The 19,196-nt window shown below is 45.4% G+C and overlaps 1 protein-coding gene across 6 annotated transcripts in view; it reads right to left on the reverse strand.

Moving 5' to 3' along the window:
* The window catches only part of tweek (transmembrane protein KIAA1109 homolog tweek), a 647,796-nt gene that overhangs the window by 104,259 nt on the left and 524,341 nt on the right, over positions 1-19,196 (reverse strand). For all 6 annotated transcript variants that reach the window (XR_008613545.1, XR_008613544.1, XM_050182732.3 and 3 more), the window contains exons 51-54: positions 11,629-11,728; positions 6,943-7,283; positions 4,560-4,776; positions 4,361-4,468 (exon numbers count right to left, since the gene is read on the reverse strand). Coding sequence is in view for 4 of the 6 variants with exons in the window: in XM_050182732.3 (XP_050038689.2) it covers positions 4,361-4,468; positions 4,560-4,776; positions 6,943-7,283; positions 11,629-11,728 (766 nt within the window). In the remaining 2 variants the exon portion in view is untranslated. The remainder of the gene's footprint in view (positions 1-4,360; positions 4,469-4,559; positions 4,777-6,942; positions 7,284-11,628; positions 11,729-19,196) is intronic.

Below are 19,196 nucleotides of genomic sequence, written 5' to 3' on the forward strand. Positions count from 1 at the left end.
GGCACCCCTTGTGCTTGATGCCACCTAAGTGAGCATTTCACTTCATTTTCGGCGCAAAAGGAGCGCCGAGCGTGATATGCATGGGCCGCCGTGGCTTATGCGGTAATGGACTTTGTCATTACAAGCGCTCCTCAAAGTTGGAATGATGCCCGAACTGCAATTCGCAGAACAGCGTCATGTTGGACAGGGCCACTTCTGTTGGTACAAGGTTTGCCTGAATCGACAGGACCAATCCAAATGATAATGCAGGACAGAGGGAATGACAACAAAAGCAGTGCATATTTTGTAAAGTACGAAAGCATGTGAGAAGAACAGGCCGATTAGCCGCCGATAGGCACATAGATAGTGTTGAATATGTGGCGACGAACTTTAATGCTGCTTCAACAGCTGTCAATTCAGTCCACATGCATGATCCCAGGACCAATCATGATGAGCTACCTGTATGAAAGTTTCAAACCAACCTTCATGCATGATCTCGGGACTGATCACTGATAAGCCACCCGTACAAACATTCTGCAACAGGCTTGCAGCTTGTTACCACATCAGCTAACGGCAAATTATCATCACGGCCACACTTCCTAAGCCATTAGGCCTAATCAGTGCTGATTCATTGGGTGTCAGCAAATAAAGTTATGGTTCGGTGCCAAATTGATGCAGATCTATTCGCAGCAGCTGTGCAACACTCAGAAAGCCAAAAAAACCGCCTCACAAATGAAAAGCATGTAGGCGTCGGCCACAAGCGGAGCGGTGATCAAGTCCTGTGATGCACGGTTCCTTCGTCTGTCGTGCAGATGGGCCTTACACTAATTCATTAGTTTCAGAGAAAAGGAAAGCACTTGATTCTATTCAACAGATTCATTAATAAAGATATATTTTCCAGATCTTCATATCCTAGAAGAGCTATAATCAGTGGTGGCATATTAATTTGGTATTCCCTTTAATAAAAGTAGACCCTACCATAAGTTTTGATTTCTATGTACCTAAGTTACTGATGGCTCGCTACATTCTTGTTATGCAATGTTAGGAGCATGTGCAGCATGTGCAGCAACGTATTTTTTTGCTGAAAATATTAAGCATTAAATTTTGTAAAAATTTTCTGATATTCGATTCGAAATCTACTAATCAATATTCTATGTTGTCATTCTTATGTCTGTCCTTGTATTATTTAGCGCTACTTGGGATCCCAGCAAGACGGACCAACTAGCCTGAAGCTCTTGAACTAGCTCTCGAACAGCTCTTGAACTAGCTGGTGCAAGGCGTAAAGGGCCTCTCACTTGTTTAAATATGCGCCATCGATAAGAAATTAAATCAATGTTAAATCAACAAAAAAACAGATGGGACAGGAAAGAACGCTAGTCTTTTTCGCGCTGGTAACCATGTTGCAACAAACGCTACCCTCTCCAATTGCCTATCCTCTCCGCTTTCTCTCGTCAGAGCCTTTGCTTTTTGCCATGACCCTCTCAGCTCCATTTTTTTTCTCTTGCTGCACAGTGCGTCTGTAGAGGTGGTTCTAGATGCTCTGCATTTCACAGGATTTAAATCTCACTGCTGTGTTGGCACACTGCAGGCATCATGCGTGTGATGCAGAAGCACCAACACATGTGACACTGTTTCACTGGCTAGCTGAGTGGCTCCTCCAAGAATAACTGTATGCGGGTTCTTGTTTGGATTTTCAGCTAGTTTTTGAAGCATACATTGGTGCCATACTTTGTAGACACAATTGTCACTGTGTGACTTAGGCACCATGCTTGTCTATTTGCAATGCCCAAACAAGGTGAGGGGCCCTTTATGTAAAAACAGTGCACAAGATTATACAAAGCACAGGAAATGCACTAACTTTTGAGTAAATTCACTTCTACAACACAAGAGAATTTGGAAGCAAGCACGTAAACAAGGAATGCACATACACAAAAAATAATAACCAACCATCACAACCTATGATGCTATGTCCACTACAAGACAAAGGTCACTCCCAGTCATGCACCAGCTGACACCATCTCATGCCTGCAAATTTTCCAATTTCATAACAGCACCTAGCTCCCTACAGTCCTCAACTATACTTCCTTTCCTTATTACCTATTTTGCAAATCTATATTAGACCCCGATTATATGCCTGCACAGCTCTATTTCATCCTCACAATCTCAATGAGAAAAATGGCTGTCCTCATTTCCTCTCTAATCCACACCATAGTCTTCCCGTCCCTTACTGTTATGCCTAAAGCTTTCTGACTTAGGGGTGTGCAAATACTCGAATATTATCGAATTAAACAGTGAACATTTGAATAACTCAATTCTCAAATCCAATATTTACTATTAAACTTTTCAAATAATCGGCATATTTGGTGTAGAGACCCCTGCAGTGCCGAATGCCACATGCATCGTGGATGCCCCTTGTACTCGATGCCGTGCAAGTGAGTGCCTCGCTTGGTTATTTTGGGCACAAAAGCTCCAAGTCCACCGTGGACAGGTCGTCCCGGCTGACACTGTAGCATACTTTGTCTCTGCGAACGCTTCTGCCCCACTATATGCGCTCGCTTGCTGATGGCGGGGAGCGCATGCAATTCGCAGAATGGTGGTGCATTGGCCAGGGCCGCCTCTGCCAGTACATGGTTTGGCCACGCTGATCAATATGATAATGCGACGCGGGCAGAGGAAACAGCAACAAAAGCAGCGCATATTTCGATAAGTGCAAAGATCGGGCCGATTAGCCCCCAAGAGGCACGCAGATCATGTTGAAACATGGCAGCTAAAAGAGGAAGGGAGAGGGAAGGGGCTGCTCTGTGCGAACCTGCCATGACTCTATTGATTTCAGAAGCTTTGACAAGTGGCAAATAATCACACCTGAGAATGAAAAGATGCCTGCTCTTTACCGTTGGTGCTGACAGTGATTCACTCGCACAGCACCAACGATGGCTATGCATGGAGCAGTGATTGAGACCCGTGATGTGCAGTCCGCACGTTTGTCTGTTGCACAAATTAACCTTACGATAGCACACCTACTGCAAAGACGGGAAAGCCCTTCTATATCTTGAACGAAAATTGAAAAGCAAAACTTTCTATGCAATAAAAGACTGCCATAAAACACAGGTCGACTATCAAACTGAGAACCTCATTAGCATAATGTTGCTAATTCTTTAGCTTCAAAGGGAAAAAGCCCTTGGTTCTATTTGACATTCTATTGGCAAAAAAATGTTTTCCAGACCATATACTAGAAGTGAGCTGCAATCAGTGCTGGCATGCTAATTGGGACCTCCCTTTAATAAGAGTAGACCGTACTGTACGTATATCTTGATTTCTATGTACCTAAGTTAATGATAGCGTGCTACATTCTTGTTATGCAATGCCAGAAGACTCCCCAGCATGTGTAGCACAGTAGCACGATGAATGATGTGACATTAGAGTTTGTTATCATTGCTTTCTTTATGCGGTCATATGCTCACTACTTAAGCTTATGCGTCCAAACTTTCTATGTACATGTGCTTTCTAGATGTAATGTCCTCCAAGTACTTTCCAAACATATAAAATATAACAAACATTTCCTGCATCACTTTTAGACAAATCTTTATAGAGAAATTGTACATGAAATCGCATAAAACCAACATCTCTTAAGAGACTCTCCTAATAGGAAAGCTAGCAAGCAAATACTACATCAACAATAAGACATCTTTACGAGTTATCAGAAATTGCTATTCTGGCCCCTGGTGTGACTCCGCAGCAGTAAAGACAGCTATGTGGAGAGATGTGGTTCACATAAAGGCGTGGCCACTGCTAGCGGGAACACAAAAGCCCATGGCAGCGCTCTATGGAATGCCACCACTGGTGCCACACGAAGTCGTGGCAGACGACTTACCATAGCAGATGACTCGCTGGGCTTTTTCGCCAATCGCTTTGATTGCACCTGTGCCGCAAGACTTCATGAGACGAAGGCGGTGGGGCACTCCATGTAGCAATGCCATGGGCATCGTGTTCCCACTAGCAGTGGCCGCGCCTGTACACACTTCTTTCTTTCCTCATCATAATCACTCTTTTCCTTTCCCCCTTTTTCCTACGGATGCGCTACAGAGTCGATAGTGTTATTATTGTGAGCATACAGCTCCATGCAGTCACATGATATGATTGTACTCATTTGTCCACAGAATAAAGTGCGCAGTTAAGTTCTGGCATCGTGTGAACCACATTTGCTTCAGCCACTGCGGCTACCGCCGGACGGGTTGGGGGTGACAAAAATCACGCTGTCTAGAGTAGCATACCAGACCATACTAGCTCAGGCCTCTTCTATAAAAAATTACCTCTTACTGAAAGTGCTTACTTCTTGCAAAGCCACTATTTTAGAAGAATTAAAATGTAGAGAGCACATCACCTGCTTCCTCTTCAGGTGAGCCAAGCTCCAAGCTTCCAAAGGGGAATGAATCAGCCCGACTTGGGGACAGGGTTCCACTGCTGCTACTTGTTTCGGCTGAGTCTTCGGCTTGCAGAGAAGATGTACATATATATATGTGTGTGACAAAGAATACCGGACGCAAAGGAATGACAAGACAAAGAATGAGAAGTGCACTCACCTTGGTCACCAAAAGCTGAGCCTGCAGTGGCGGGGTCTCCTAGGAACATGCGGCGAGCAATGCTACGTCGATACCAGGCTTTGGGGAAAGCTAGAATCTCTGTCAGACGTCTCATGTCATACTTAAATGAGGCAGAGCCAACATCACACAGCGCTGAGAAACGGATCAAGGCTCGGCCATTGTCCACACCAATGTGACGGCTACGGCTCATGTTGACCTGTGCATAAGTAGGAAGAAGTCATTTGCAAGGCTCTTTTATTAAGCAACACACCAGGAAGCTAACAAGCACCTAAAGTGCGTCCAAAACCTGACATCATCATCACATGCACAACTGAACCCTGCATTAGCTGCCAGTGAACCACAAGAACTAAAACTCAATAGTACCAGTAGATAAGTGCAGCAATGGCAAGACCGTGCAGGGGCATTTGATGGTGTGAGCATCTGCCTTGCACAGCCAACGTTGCACCAGTCTTGAGCATGAGGGCAAGTGTTTAAAAAAAGGGACCAGGTGCCATTATCTGATACAGGGCAGCAACAGAGTTATATTACCTTGTTGCAGCCCAGTGAAGTCGTGTCAGAACCAACAGGTTGCACGAGAACTAACTGCGTGTCTCACTACTGCTTCTTGCTAACCCTCCTATGCATGGTGTCCATTCCATGAAAGGGTTGCCAGAGGGCTTTTGCAACAATAAGCTATGCCTTTTTCTCTCTGTAATGTGCAGTCTATGCCTGGCCGGCTGATATGACATGTAGCTTTCACTGCATACACTTAGCTGATGTGTTCCCCAACTAAGCACTCTACTTTTAAATTAGAAATTACAGGTATTCGAATAGTGTAACTTGCAAAACTAATTGAATAGAATATTCAAGAAACGTAACCCTTGAATATTAAATCAAATGTAGAATATTTTCTTATTTCTAAATGAACATAAAATATCTTGTGTGGTGCCAGTAAAGCAATAAAAAAAGAAAGAAAGTAATCAGACTTATATGCAATGGCCACATGCATATACCATTCACAATTCAGATGGCACGATGTGCCCAAGTTCGAAAGGATGTCCCCGAAGCTTTCCTTGCCTGGCACTTCGTGGAGCTGTGGATGAGGAGGACGTTGAGGTACTCTAGAGTTCGGGATGGAGGAGAGCTGGGCCATGCAAGTGCGCTCGCCTGAGCCTTGGGCATGTGGGTACATCTGAGTACGCATGTGCACTGTCATCTTTGAGCATGCACAGACACAAAAGCGGCGCGATGGCCTTGATGTAGCCCTAGCACTACACAGTATCTCGTAGTTCGTAACGGCAATATGCCGTTGCATGGCCGCATCGCTAGGAAGGAGTCGACGCTGAAAAAAGAAAATGCAACGGCTCCGAGGCTGTGAGAGTGCCGACAATAGCAAAGCTCGTCTCGCCAAAGGACGCGCCAGCCATACCATGAAAACGGCCGAAACCCGCGAGGCCGGTCTCGCCCAAATTTGTTAATCGTATCGTGTTTGCATAATCAACATTCAATCATCAATTAATTTCAACCCCCATGTACATCGACCTCGTCTTATTTAGCGTCGACACTTGGTAGATGGTTTCTCTCTTTTTTTCTGCTCTGCATTTCTTTCTGTGGAATGGCGCTTGCAGTGGTGGAATTTCACATTCTGCGTTGGGTGGTTTATCAAATTCATGTGTCATGGTGAGTGACATTGCAGGGAGTGCATCTTACACAGAGGCATTTGTGATGTGACCTTGCCTCTCTGGCTGGGAATGGGGCTCCATCGAGAGGGAGGGCACATGGCATTCAGTTTGAAATTACAGCTGTTTTTGCAGCGTGCAGCAGTGTAATACTTAGCACACAGGATTGTCGGCCCATGATGTATCTGCTGCGCTTGTCTGTCTAAAATGCCCCAACCTGCTGAGGGGCTATTTAAATAAACAGACCCTCTATGAAACCAAGACCATTGCACAGCAACAACTCCTTCATCACTAACATTGGGCTGACGCCAAGTACTAGCTATACAGGAGTCAATAAAGTCCTATTAGTACAAGCAGCCTTGGAGTGGTGTAGTAGTCACAGCAGCCTCTTGTTTTATCTCAGCCCATCTCCTCCTCTCAAGCTATGGGGTCACCATGTGTTGTGACACTGTCTGACTGCAACTGCAGTGGCTACTACTCATCCCCACTTCTATGGCTTCACCAGGTACCAACTGCACTAAATCTAGGAGGTCTAGATAAAAGACATCATATGCAGGATGTGCGGAAACACCTCAAGAGGCACTGCTGGCATTTACGAATTATGGCATTTGTCGGGCACACTCAAAACTGGTCTTTGATGTTCCCCTACCAAAGGAATGTTTCAAATTGTTTTGCTTAAGGGTCAGTGAATGGCGAAGACACACCTTGACAAACTCCACTTGCAGTGACAATGAGTCCTTGCGCTCTGTGACAGCCAGTGGGGAAGCGTCAGCTGTGGCAGCCATCTTTTTGGCTCCACCATATGGGTGGAAAATGTAGAGGGAGAAGTCGGCCAGGCAACCCGTGGCTGACAGGCCACCCACTGGCCCCTCATCGGCCCGTTTGGACGAGAAGGCCAGGTCAACCGAGGGAAGCCGCAACAGGCATTCTACTCGCGACACAGGCAAGCAGCTGAAGCGCAAGATGGATGGCTGCATGCGGAAGTAGACAATGACGTCCACCGGAAAAGAGCCATACTGGCTCTCTTCTAGTACCAGGCCTCCATCTGCGAGAACAAGGCACGCAACACTGCAAGGGCAGCAAAAGGGCTCAAGAATTAAATGCTTCTTGTTTCTGCCTCTGGTACAATCTATGCATCATCTCTGGTATGAAACCTGAATTACTATTTCATTTGGACCAGAGTGTGGCAACCACGGAGCACTGCGATTGTGTCACACAATAACTGTGCTTATGTACGAACAGAAGGCCTATCCACTACACTAGCATACAACTGAAACACTGCAACTGATACCTGCTTTGCTTTGTTTTATACATTGCCCATGGTGCTACATCTATACAGTATGGCAGGTGCAGCAAGCATTGGTTTCGTTCTGATTCATAGTAAGGTGCTCAGTGTAAAGAAAGAGCACGAGACTGATGGCAACAGTGTTGATTGCAACCCATGTAGCATCATATGCATACTAAATTACATTCTGATGTGTAATAAATGAGAAGAAAGGGGGGTTAACCACCTTTCGCGAAATGCGACCGCTGTGGGATCATTCCCCACCTGCGGCAACTTGTTTTACCATCCACTTTCATTTCCATTAATTTATTGTTTCTTTATTTCATTTATTAAGCACATGTAATTTCTCCTATGTTGTCCTTGGTGTCAGTGTTTGTTGGCATTTTATGATTTTGATGTGCAAGTACACTGTGGGCCAGATTACAACTGACAATGAAGTTATCAGAACCTACAGGCACACAGTAGCGAAAACCATGCTTATTATTTTAATTATGATATGTCAATAAATACTGCTGGATGCCTATTTGAAACATCCAATGCACTGCAGCATTAAGAAAAAGAGCCCAGTGTACATCAGTAACGACAAAAGGAAAAGCAATAATTATGTGCTAATGCAATAAGTGAAAGCAATAGCAATAATGAGGAACATTGTGCATTTTGCGAAGACAGCTGCGTGAAATAACCTAGGCAGAAGGAGCAGCCACTGAAGTGCCCCCCAACCCCAAGTGCAAGTGAGGAAACTAATAAAGTTAGTTTTGTGGGATTCAGACACAAGGAGTTACAGGCACATAGCGCAATAACATGTGACATTACATATATGCACCTTCATTGCAGAATATAAGTTTAGTGGCATGCCCTCAAGTATTCTAGAAAAAACTCACCAAGTTTGTCGCCAATTCCCCTCGGCTGATGGTTTAAATCTGGTGAAGTTCCGTTGTCTTGTGTAAAAATGAATTTAAAATAGTTATTGAACTGATTTGCTCTTTGGAAAGCATCCTTAGGCGGCAAATTGTTTTGCTTATGCATGTTCGCGTTAAAATATCTCCAAAATTTTGGGGAGCCGTCTTGATGAAGTTGCTGAGTGTGATGTCCTTGTATGTATGTTTTGCTTGTTTTATCGCTGCTCTCAACACATGTGCCAATTTGCTAATTTTCTCAGAGTAGCAGGGATTTGATGTCTTATTCTTAAGTTTCCTCAGCCTTGACATTTTACGTTTCATATGTATTATATTCCTTGTGATCCAAGGGTTTCTTTTGCGCACTTTCTTTTTTTTTCATGGGTACAAACTTTGATAAACATTGCTGTACAATGGTCTTAAATTTCGCCCATAATTCATCTACTGTCACAGAATTATCATGGAAAAGACAAGAAAAATTGGGGTAGTGATAATCAAAAACGTCAAGAATGCTGACATCATCTGCGTTTTTCCAATCATATATTCGTGTGATCAATTTTTCTGAGCATGCCGACGACAACAGTGATAGACAGCATTTGGTTGCCTTGTGGTCCGAAATTCCGTCAATAATTTCCCATGATATGTTCTCTACAGGAATGTTTTCACTCACAAAAGTTAGATCAAGAATTGTGCTGCTCGACGAAGTGACATGTATAGGTTGCTGAATGATTTGCTTTAAACCCCTATTGAAGGCCATATCAAGTATCGCCTCAGTGCTGTCCTTATCGACAACACCAGCATTGTACGAATCCCATTTTATACCTGGTAGATTGTAATCCCCCGTAAGGACAACTTTTTTGTCCCCTTGGAGGTGATGCTGCATGTAATCAGACAATATATGTAATGGCTCTGGGCCAGAATTCGGTGCTCTGTACATTGTACCAACATAAAGGGAATATACGCCGATTGTGATCCTACAAAACAGTGCTTCTGCGCTGGTAATGTTAGGTAGGGGTGTGGTCTGAATGTTGTCTTTTGCTAAAATCGCAATGCCACCGCCACGTGTACATCTGTCCTGACAGCATTTAGCTGTGATAGCAAGATAACAAGTAGGGGAAAGAAAAATAGGGGATAAAAAATAGGGGATACAAAAATGAAAAGGATTTACATGTGCAAGAAGGCATGCATAGTGAATGTTGTGAGCCTAGCTTTCCCAGAAAACAGGAACTAAGATATATGGTTTGGACATTTGAAAAACAAGTTACAAAAATAAGCAAAAGAAAAAAACAGCCAAAAATAAACTGAGCTGTATCCATAACACATGTTTGGTTAAAAGTAAAATTGGGAAATGAAAGCAAAGACTATGTTTGCACACACATTGAAAGCTCAGGGTGAGAGAAAAGAGCTTTACCAAATAATAAATTACTATTTAGCAATAAAATTCAACTAGGTGTGATAATACATTAGAAACAAATAACTTGTTAGAAAATGAATGATTAAGTTGGAACCACAGAAAGTCAAGCTCCCTTTTTTTTCTCTTAATGTTAATTAGAATATCGGCTTTAATCCTTTTCTCTCTGATCCACATTTCTCTTTTTCTGTCTCTTAACGTTACGCCTAACATTCTTCATTCCAGCACTCTTTGTGCGGTCCTTAACTTATTCTTTAGCATCTTTGTGAGTCTCCCAATTGAAGCCCCTCTTCAATGAACCTATCACCAACTTGGGTCACTGAGTATGTGCCACTGATTGTGCGGCAAGCGAGTGACCAATTCTCAGTGTTTACAGACATCGGCACGCTACGTTTCTCCTCTCAGAGGCCATGCTTGGACTTCCTGGCAGTGCCACTAGATGGTGCAACATGCTCAGAAAGTAGTGCGAAAGAGGAGCTCGATTGCTGCATGACACGTTTCTCACCGCCCGCATGTACCGGTGTACCATGCATTTCAGAGGATACAAGCAGATGTCACAGCAGCGGCACTAGATGGTGCTGGGTGTGTTTAGCGAAGCGTGAAAGAGGAATCCTGTTGCAGTACATGCCTCATACACAATTCGTTTTGACGGTGCCAATACATTGTGTCGCTAAATTAATTGAATACTGAATGCATTACCTTTGACAGTCATCGTGAGATGGGTTCTACTGCATTTTTGCGACATCCAGCAGGAGACAGAAGAACCCAATTTCCTGTCTTCTTCAATGTTTGTGGAAATGAAAGTTTGGATGGCTCTGGACATTATGCCAGAACAAGTGCGACATCACTAGCGATCACTCGTCAAGAGGAACAATGCAAGGACTGCTGCTTAGAAGACAACAGCCATCACTGCTTTTGCAGGTCGGCCATTACCTATGTTAATAGGCACTTGCTATTTCTGCCAAGCCCTTTCTGCTGGTATTATGCTATTATGGTGGATGGGTGGTCAATGTTGCTACTATTGATATCCAACCATAGGTAAATCATAGGTCATAGGGCATAGGTCAGGGCTCAAACTCAGTAGAAAGTGATCAGAAAAAACTGGGCTCTAAGACCACGAAATTGTTGCAAATGATTCTTGAAATCAGACCGCATTTAACTGCAAGCTAGATCCCATCAAGAATGAAACTGCTGTAGAGAGAGTTAAAACTGATAAGTTGCACGATGTTATTTTGCTTGATTGCACTACCGTGCACTACCTGTGATTATAAAAACTTAGATATTTGTGGTACGGGGTGAAAATCTCTTGAAATAGTGACTTGTATCGTAGGCAGTTACTCTACCTGGATTACATGGAATGTGGAAGCGTTTATTTGGGTAGAACCGGAAGAATGTACTGGAAGCGTCTTGTGCCCGAATACTAGGAGTTTTACATTGTAACGCACAGGCTGCAACGTCTTTGCCGTGTTTGCAAGGCTGTTGTCACAACCTACGATGCAACGCTTAAGCGCTCTCATTGCAGAGCCAGACATTTATGCATAAAAAGTGAGGAAACAGGACAAGATGCACTGCTCTCAGACGTTCCTAATAGGGCAAGCGTAACAGTAGCTTGTACAGATGTGCCATGAAATCGAACCATATGAAATGTTTAATGCTTGTAAAAAATGCAACAGGGGCTGGTAACTGGCCACTAACAGGCAACTAAACCTGGCATTCAAAACGTGGACAAACTTGCACAGCACTATGTGGGGCCACAAATGAGCCAGGCAACGCTAAAGATGCACAATTTAGTCCTTACCAACTGATGCCACAGGTGATGCTTTTGCAGCCTGCTGCATGGGTATGGCTTCAAGTGCTTGTTCCAGGAAGTCCAGGATGTGTGGGCTTATCACTGTTTCCTGAACAACATAAAGTTACATTATATATTTCCTGCGAAGAAAAGGTGGAATTCTTAACAGCAGTAACAGGCTATACAAGTATAATGCGATTATTGCTTGGTGCACATAAATGCCTCTATACCTTCATTGCGCAACATGTCAGTTCCCTCATAACGAAGTGAGTTTCCTGCATAACAAATACTGTTACAATAAAATTTCTGGACCAAAGAGGTTTTCTTTATTCCTGCCAATGTTCCATAATACTTCCTACATCTAACTTACCACCACACTTAAGTCCCTGGCAGATGCATTTTGGCACCAACAATGTTTTCATGGAGCGAGCCTGCATACTCCCACCCCGAAAGGGTACTGAAGAGCTACTCTTGTGAGTTATGATGTTAAAGAAATGTTGGTTACCGAATAAAACAAAAGCATCCACTGCCCTGGAACTACCCCCAAAATAGTGTTGACAGGGGCCAAGCAACTGCCCATCATTAGAGCTGGTGCTATTGCCATTGTTGTAAGAAGATGGCGAGAGACCAAGCTCTTAATGTGAAGCATTCATGTCTCTCTCAACCAAGCTTTGTTATGTATCTGGCCATTTTTGCAGGCCGATACTAAAGATAGTGCAGTATAAAAAAGAAGCCAGTAAAAAGAAAGAAACCACAGTTTGGGTAGTTGTCCTACATGGCTTGTGCCCATATTAAATTAAAGGCTTTGTGCCCAATGAGAAAGTGGTTAGAACTGCACAATTAACCATGACAGCATTAATTGCACCCCTTGAAAAGCTGCCTTCCATTAAAGGGCCATGAGGCCTTGCTTTGAGGTTTGAAGTCACACTTGCAAAAGTGCAAGAGTGCACTCTAGTGCTGTTCCACTTTGCTCAGGTTACTCCCACACTACATATTCTGCTAGCTCCAATTTGTGTGTCTATGAATTTCTAAGGATGTACATACATCCTTAGCACATACACCCAGTGGCACATACAGGATGTCCCAACAAATTAGCTGGGACACCCTCTGTGTGTGTGTGTGCGTGTGCGTGCGTGCATGTGTGTGTGTGTAACATTCAAAAAAGAAAAAAAGACGAACGTTACGGCATATATTCTTACTGACGTTTCGGCCGGAGGACTGGCCTTCGTTACCCCGACGAAGGCCCCGGCCGAAACGTCAGTAAAAATATATGCCATAACGTTCGTCATTTTTCTTTTTTGAATGTTATACCTTTGGGTCTGACGCGAAACCCTTCGTCTTGAGTGCATTTACATATATATATATAGGGTGTCCCAGCTAATTTTAGCCAGAGTTTAAAAACATGCAAATGCCGTGTAGATGTACACAACCAAGATAATGTTGTTTGCTGTCGCTTGGAGGTACTCAAATTATTTTTAAAAATTCTGCTCATTAAATAATTGGTCTTAATTAATTAATCAACTTCTCAAATATAATCAGATGAAAAGTGTCAAAGAGAAAATTGTAGAGCGACATGAAAAACTCCCAATACAGCTTTCCGTTGCTCAATATGTGCTACATAAAAGTGTTTTTCCAAGAGTGAAAGAAGCCTGGGAATACACGCAAAGTGCTTTGCGCGGCCAGTGGCATAGCAATTTTGCATGCATTTGCGGGCTTCTCTTACGCTCAGAAAAGCACTTTTATGTAGCACGTGTTGAGCAACAGAAAGCCTTATGGGGAGTTTTTCATGTCACTCAACAATTTTGTCATTGACACTTTTCAACTAATTATAATATTTGAGAAGTTGATTAATTAAGACTAGTTATCTAATTAGGTGGAATTAGAAAGTAACTTTAGTATCTCCAAGCGACGGCAAACATTATTACGTTTGTTCTGTCCAGTTATGTGGCATTTGCATATTTTTAAACTCTGGTTAAAATTAGCTGGGCCACACTGTATGTTGCAATAGAGAGAAGCAGACAAAAGGTTATTACGTAGAACGCCTGGTTTACTTTTTCCTCTCTTTCCTTGTGCCCGCAATCCGAGCACCCAAGCGTGTGGTTCTTTGTCTTCGTGAGAATCATTACACATGCTGTGGCACCATGCTGTGACTTGCCACGCTGCCAAAGATGGTTCTGGTGGTTGTGCGGATGCATGGGTGGTTAAAACCATAGTCAACAAGACTGGGAAATAGAATTTGTCATCATTGAGCTGTTCAGTGCATGTGCAACCAGCTACTCTGGTGGGTGGCACTGAGTGCTGCACTATGATTGCTGGCATCGAAGATGATTAGCCCGTCGCTGTTGGGAAAAGGTGGCAGGAAATCCTTGATGCATAACCGCTGTTTGTAGCACTAAACATGGTTTGTTGCATTGATCACAGTCAGTCTCAATGAATCGGGCTTGTCTATGACGTGTCTTCTTCAATGAGGAGGTAAGCATCCAGGCTAAAATGCAACACAACTTACATATGCTGTTGCAGAGTTGCTGCTGACAGAACAAGGCTCTCAAGGTGCTAGAACTGGTAGATCTTGATAAAACACTGCATGCTGCCGTGCCGTCCTGGTCAGTGTTCACACCATCTGCAGGAGATGACTGGCCCTTTATCTGTACTGCAAAAGTGGATGATGGAAAGATCTGGGCCGCATGGGCAGGTCTCAATTGACGATGACCTCGGACCTGCACAAATCTTCAGCAATGGTGATCACACCCTTGTTGGTCTCCCTGGCTCTCTTCAGCAAGATGCTGCTAGGCGAGGCATGAACGTCTCTGCATTTGGCCAATGACTGCTGCGAAGTCTGGAGGTGTAGGTCTGATGGGTCCAAAAGTATCTCATTTTTAGGGTCTATGGACATGTTGCTGTGGTCCTGAGTTGTTAGCACTCCATTACAGGAGCTTGATGACCTGTTGCGTGCAGTTCAGCTGTTCAAGGATGAGGGCGCGATACTAGGTTATGGTCGGTACGAAGACGTGAGTTTTTAAGAAGTTGACAGGCCCGGCACGTCCACGAGGACAGATGGCCAATGGTTGTAACCTAGAACTTTAGTTTTGGTGGCCGTCGCTCTAGGCTGAACATAATAGCTTTTAAAAATCCTGAGCATGGAAGCCACTTGGCAGTAGGTCACAGCAGAAGTGGTAGTCTGCTGAGTGTTACCCACAAGCTCGGATGGAGCCTATGGCATCACCCAAAGAGCCGGCCCCTTCATGCGCCCAACTGATGGCGAGCTTGGAGGCCGCATTGCCTAAAGCCCCTCAATCTCCCAAAGTAGCGCCATTCACTTCCTTCCTCCTCCGCTCGGCGAGGCCTCGGCGGCGGCGGCGCCGGTGTTGGGCCTGCCGTAGCACACGACGGCTAACATGCTACGGGAGGAAATCTGCGGAAAAGCTTGTTCGAGCCCTGCTGAGCAGTTTTTTCAATAGAGATCTTGCTTCATCAGTCGGTAACTGGCCTTAAAAATGTCGTGTTGGAATTGTGAAAGAAACAGAGAAAAGGACTATTATTCAAGGCGTATTTAAGGCGTAAAGTGCGGGCACGTTGACAGTTCGTGTTGCTGAAACACGACGCAAGCCTGCGGTGTGCTCAAAGACGCGCGTAATTACCAAAGCTTCAGGTTTTGACAGCGTGAAAGTATGTGTACGTGGTTTTGTAGGTTCATTTACGTGCCTGCAGGATACTTTTGTTCGGCCGGCGCGTGAGAGATTCCGACTGTCGGCGGTCAGCAATGCCTGGCAACAGGGCCGCTTTTTTCATTGCGGGGTGCTTTGGTAATCGTGACGATAGATTGTTTTTTTTTTTTACAAGTACTGCTCTAGGAGGGAACACGTAACGGCTAACGGAGGCCTCTGAAGAGCACGTGACATTACAATAAAGCAGGCGGTGCAGGGAGCCTTCGCATACAAAATTGGCTGTCCACTATAGCGGTCAGCCTATCTTATACTCCCTTGGCATGCACAGGTTTCAGCGAGCCCCATCCAGCCCTGGTTCTAGCTTTGGTGCTCCCGTTGCAGTTTTGGTGCCCTGGAGGCGCCGTCAATAGTACGAAATAATGACACGGTGTTACAACTAGTAAATAAAATATATTGAAGAAATACAATCGTGCAGAGGCGCCAACTTCTAAAGCAGCGCTAGCGCGCCTGTGCGAGAATTATGAAATGCCAACGAGGAATTTACCGGCCCGCGTACGACTATACGATCAAAGTACACGTTAAACATCCCCTGGCGATCTAGATAAAGTTATCCGGAGCAATCCACTACGACCTCCATCATAGCTTTAGTCGCTTTGGGACGTTAAAAACGTTAATCACCACAAACCAAATCAATACATGCGGGCGTACATTCGAAGGTAAAAGACTGCCTCCAGAAGTCATAGTGAGCCTTGCAAAAGCGTCAAGAATGTGCTAACTTCTGGTGGAGCTCAAAACACACCCAGAATAAAGTCGCTTCTATGTCACAGGCCAGCTGCAGATGCATGCACTTTCACCGCAAGACGAAACTACATGAAACAAAGAGAGCACATTCGAAAAAAAGTCAAACTTCAGCGCGCTAAAAACCACGCAGAGCATGAACACATACACTTTTTCAAAGCGGAAGTTGTCAACTAGGCTAAAAAGATGAGGTTGTGAGGAGCCGTGGCACTTACTTCACGAAGCCGTGCGTTCTTTGCCACTTCCTCGAAGACAACCCGCCCGATCTTGTGAATCTATACTTTTCTTTTTGAGTTGCGCCCGCCGGATGGCAATGCAAAAAAGCTTTTTGCCCTCCATGTGTCTGTTGCGGCAACCGAAGACGCAGCAGCACAGCAGCACGGCATCACAATTAAGTTCTCGACCCTAACACATTCTATTACGCTAACACATTCTGTCAGTCCGCCTGCCGTACTTTTGTCACGCAGGCCCAACAATGGAGGTCGGAGCGCGCTGGAAAGAAAAAATATACAAAAGCGCGGCGCCTGCTCCGCTCTGGAAAGAAAAAAATATACAAAAGCGCGGCGCCTGCTTCCATGTGACACGGATTGGCCAATGGTGGAGCGGAGGAGGCTGGGGAGACAGGAGGCGAGGAGGAGGAAGCACCAGGGTGAGCGGGGTGGCGGAAAGATCTAAGAATGGTGCTACTTATGAAAAATTGAGGGGCTTTAGCGTTGCCAACTGCTGTGGATTGGAAGTGGTCTCAACCTCTGGTAATGAATGTGGGATGTCAGTTACTGACACAGAGTTAGAGAGCCACAGTGGCAAAAGCAGGCTTCACAGAGGTTCTATGGCCGACTTCTCTGTCGGAGGGCTGCAGAGCAGATCTGCTGCAGAATCAAAGCAATAACTCTTGGAGCACTGTGCGCAGAATGGCACTGGTTGGACTCACCACATGCACAAGGAAGCTGGCCAAAAGCAGCTATTAGAGCTGCACTCCATTCAGGCTAGGACCACTGCTTGATGCTTTCGTAGCTGTCCCATGCTTTCGTAGCAGTGCAAAGTCGTTTTGCTGCAACCAGCTATCTCTTTTGGTCTGCCCAAACATGACGGTCACCCAAGGCACTGACAGCGTGAACCCAAAGGATGGTGTTGTCTTGAAAGCCGCAAAACGCCAATATTTCCATGAAAGCCAGCTGCTGGAAGTCGCAGTGCCCCATTTCCGTCAGCCTGCCCAAGGAACCAGAGGCAGTGTCCACGGAGAGTGCAATCATTGTGCTCACCATGCTAGTTCTACCACCAAGGAAGGATGGACGGTATCCCTTGGTGGTTTGGAGGTCGAAGTAATGCCTGGGAGGATATCCTCACCAAGGGAAGCATGGACGGTGTTCCCAGACAAGACGGGTTGCAGATTGAGAGGCCGAAGCACTGCCTCATTGTGAGGTCGAATTATGGCACAACTGCCTGATGTTATGAAGGTGTTTATCATCATCTGGAGTTGTTGTGTCAGCTTGGTAATGGCTTGGATGAGATCAACGGTAGAGTCCTGCCCTAGAGCTGCAGAGGAGGCTTGGATGCCGTCTCTGGACGGTGAGGTGGCAGCTTGTGACTGGTAGGCTAGCAGGCTTCATAACTGAGGAAGTGTGTATGGAGTTCTTTGGCAGGTCCTTACAATATATACATACTGTGGGCATTTCTTATGCACTTCTTCATCGTCTGCACATGATTATCATCCCATCGGATTCTTTGTCATCATTGTTTGTGGGGACTCATCTTGAGATTGATCTGTGCCTGTAGTGTGATCGGTCCACCACCTCTTCAGGGTGTATTAAAGGTCGTGTTAATTGCTACGTCACACGTCGTGGAGGTTGCTCCTCGGTCCCTTGTCCTCTGGTCGCCCACTCTACCTCCCGGAGCTTCGCTCGGGTCGCCGTTTGTGCCAGCTGTACCCCCCGCGTGCTGCAGGACGAGCATTCCGCATTCCGGCACTTCTACATCTACAGTCTCAGCTACACCTGCTGCACCATCTCCTTCTTTGATCATCAGTGGGCCCCAGAGTGATCCCCATCTGTTCGCTGGCCTTCGTGGTGAAGATGTGGAGGATTGGCTCAACAACTACAACCGGGTGAATTCTGCTAACCGTTGAGACAAGGAGCTGAAGTTATGCAATGTATCCTTCTATCTCAGGGGTGTAGCGAAGACTTGGTTTTTCAACCACGAGATCAACTTCACCAACTGGAGTACTTTCAATCAGCGGCTCCGACAAGTTTTTGGTACTCCGGCGGTTCGTTCCGCCCTTGTGAAGAAGACACTTGACACTCACAAGCAACAACTCGGCGAGTCCTATACCTCGTATACAAAGGATGTCCGCGCTTTTCGTCAATGCATCAACGCTTCTATGACAGAATCAGACAGCTTACGCCACATACTCAAAGGCATTGGGACTACAGCTTTCAATGCGTTGGCCATCATGGACCCGGTTACCGTTGCTGATATTGTATCTATGTGCCAGCACCTTGATGAAGTCGAATCTGTCTGACTGCTGCTGGACACCCCTGAAACCAACCCACAGCCGATTCCTCTTTGCACGCAATGGTCCACGCAATCATACAAGAGCTGCAGTCTCTAGGCTTCTCAGCAGGTCCCATTACTTCCCACACCTCCAGTACCCTTTTGCATGACGTTGTAAAGGGGGAGTTGGCGTCCATGGCTGGTACTGCATATACGGACACTCTACCCCCTAGGCCTCCACCAACATATGCACAAGTAGCCGCGGTTAGCCCAGCCTACGTTGCGTCAATGCCTCCAAAACCGACACCGGCCCACTTGGCTTCGATGTCTACCAGCGTACCTCTTCAACCATACTATCCGCTATGGCATCCGACTCAACGTATCTATTACTACTGTGGATATCGTGGCCACATCATACGTTTTTGTCACAAGCGACAGCAAGACAAGCATCGTGGATTTGACACATACGAACAGGCCGACTTTTCTGATGGGGCCACTTTCCACCGCTGTCCTTATGCTCCACGTCCTGGCCGTTTTCGATCGCCACCTGCAATGTCTGAGGTGGCTCCTAGCTGCCATCCTGCCAGACACCGCTTGCCGTCACCCCTTCATAGCTCTACGTCA

This window comes from Dermacentor andersoni, chromosome 4 (assembly GCF_023375885.2).
Source record: "Dermacentor andersoni chromosome 4, qqDerAnde1_hic_scaffold, whole genome shotgun sequence".
Classification (NCBI taxonomy): Eukaryota; Metazoa; Arthropoda; class Arachnida; order Ixodida; family Ixodidae; genus Dermacentor; species Dermacentor andersoni.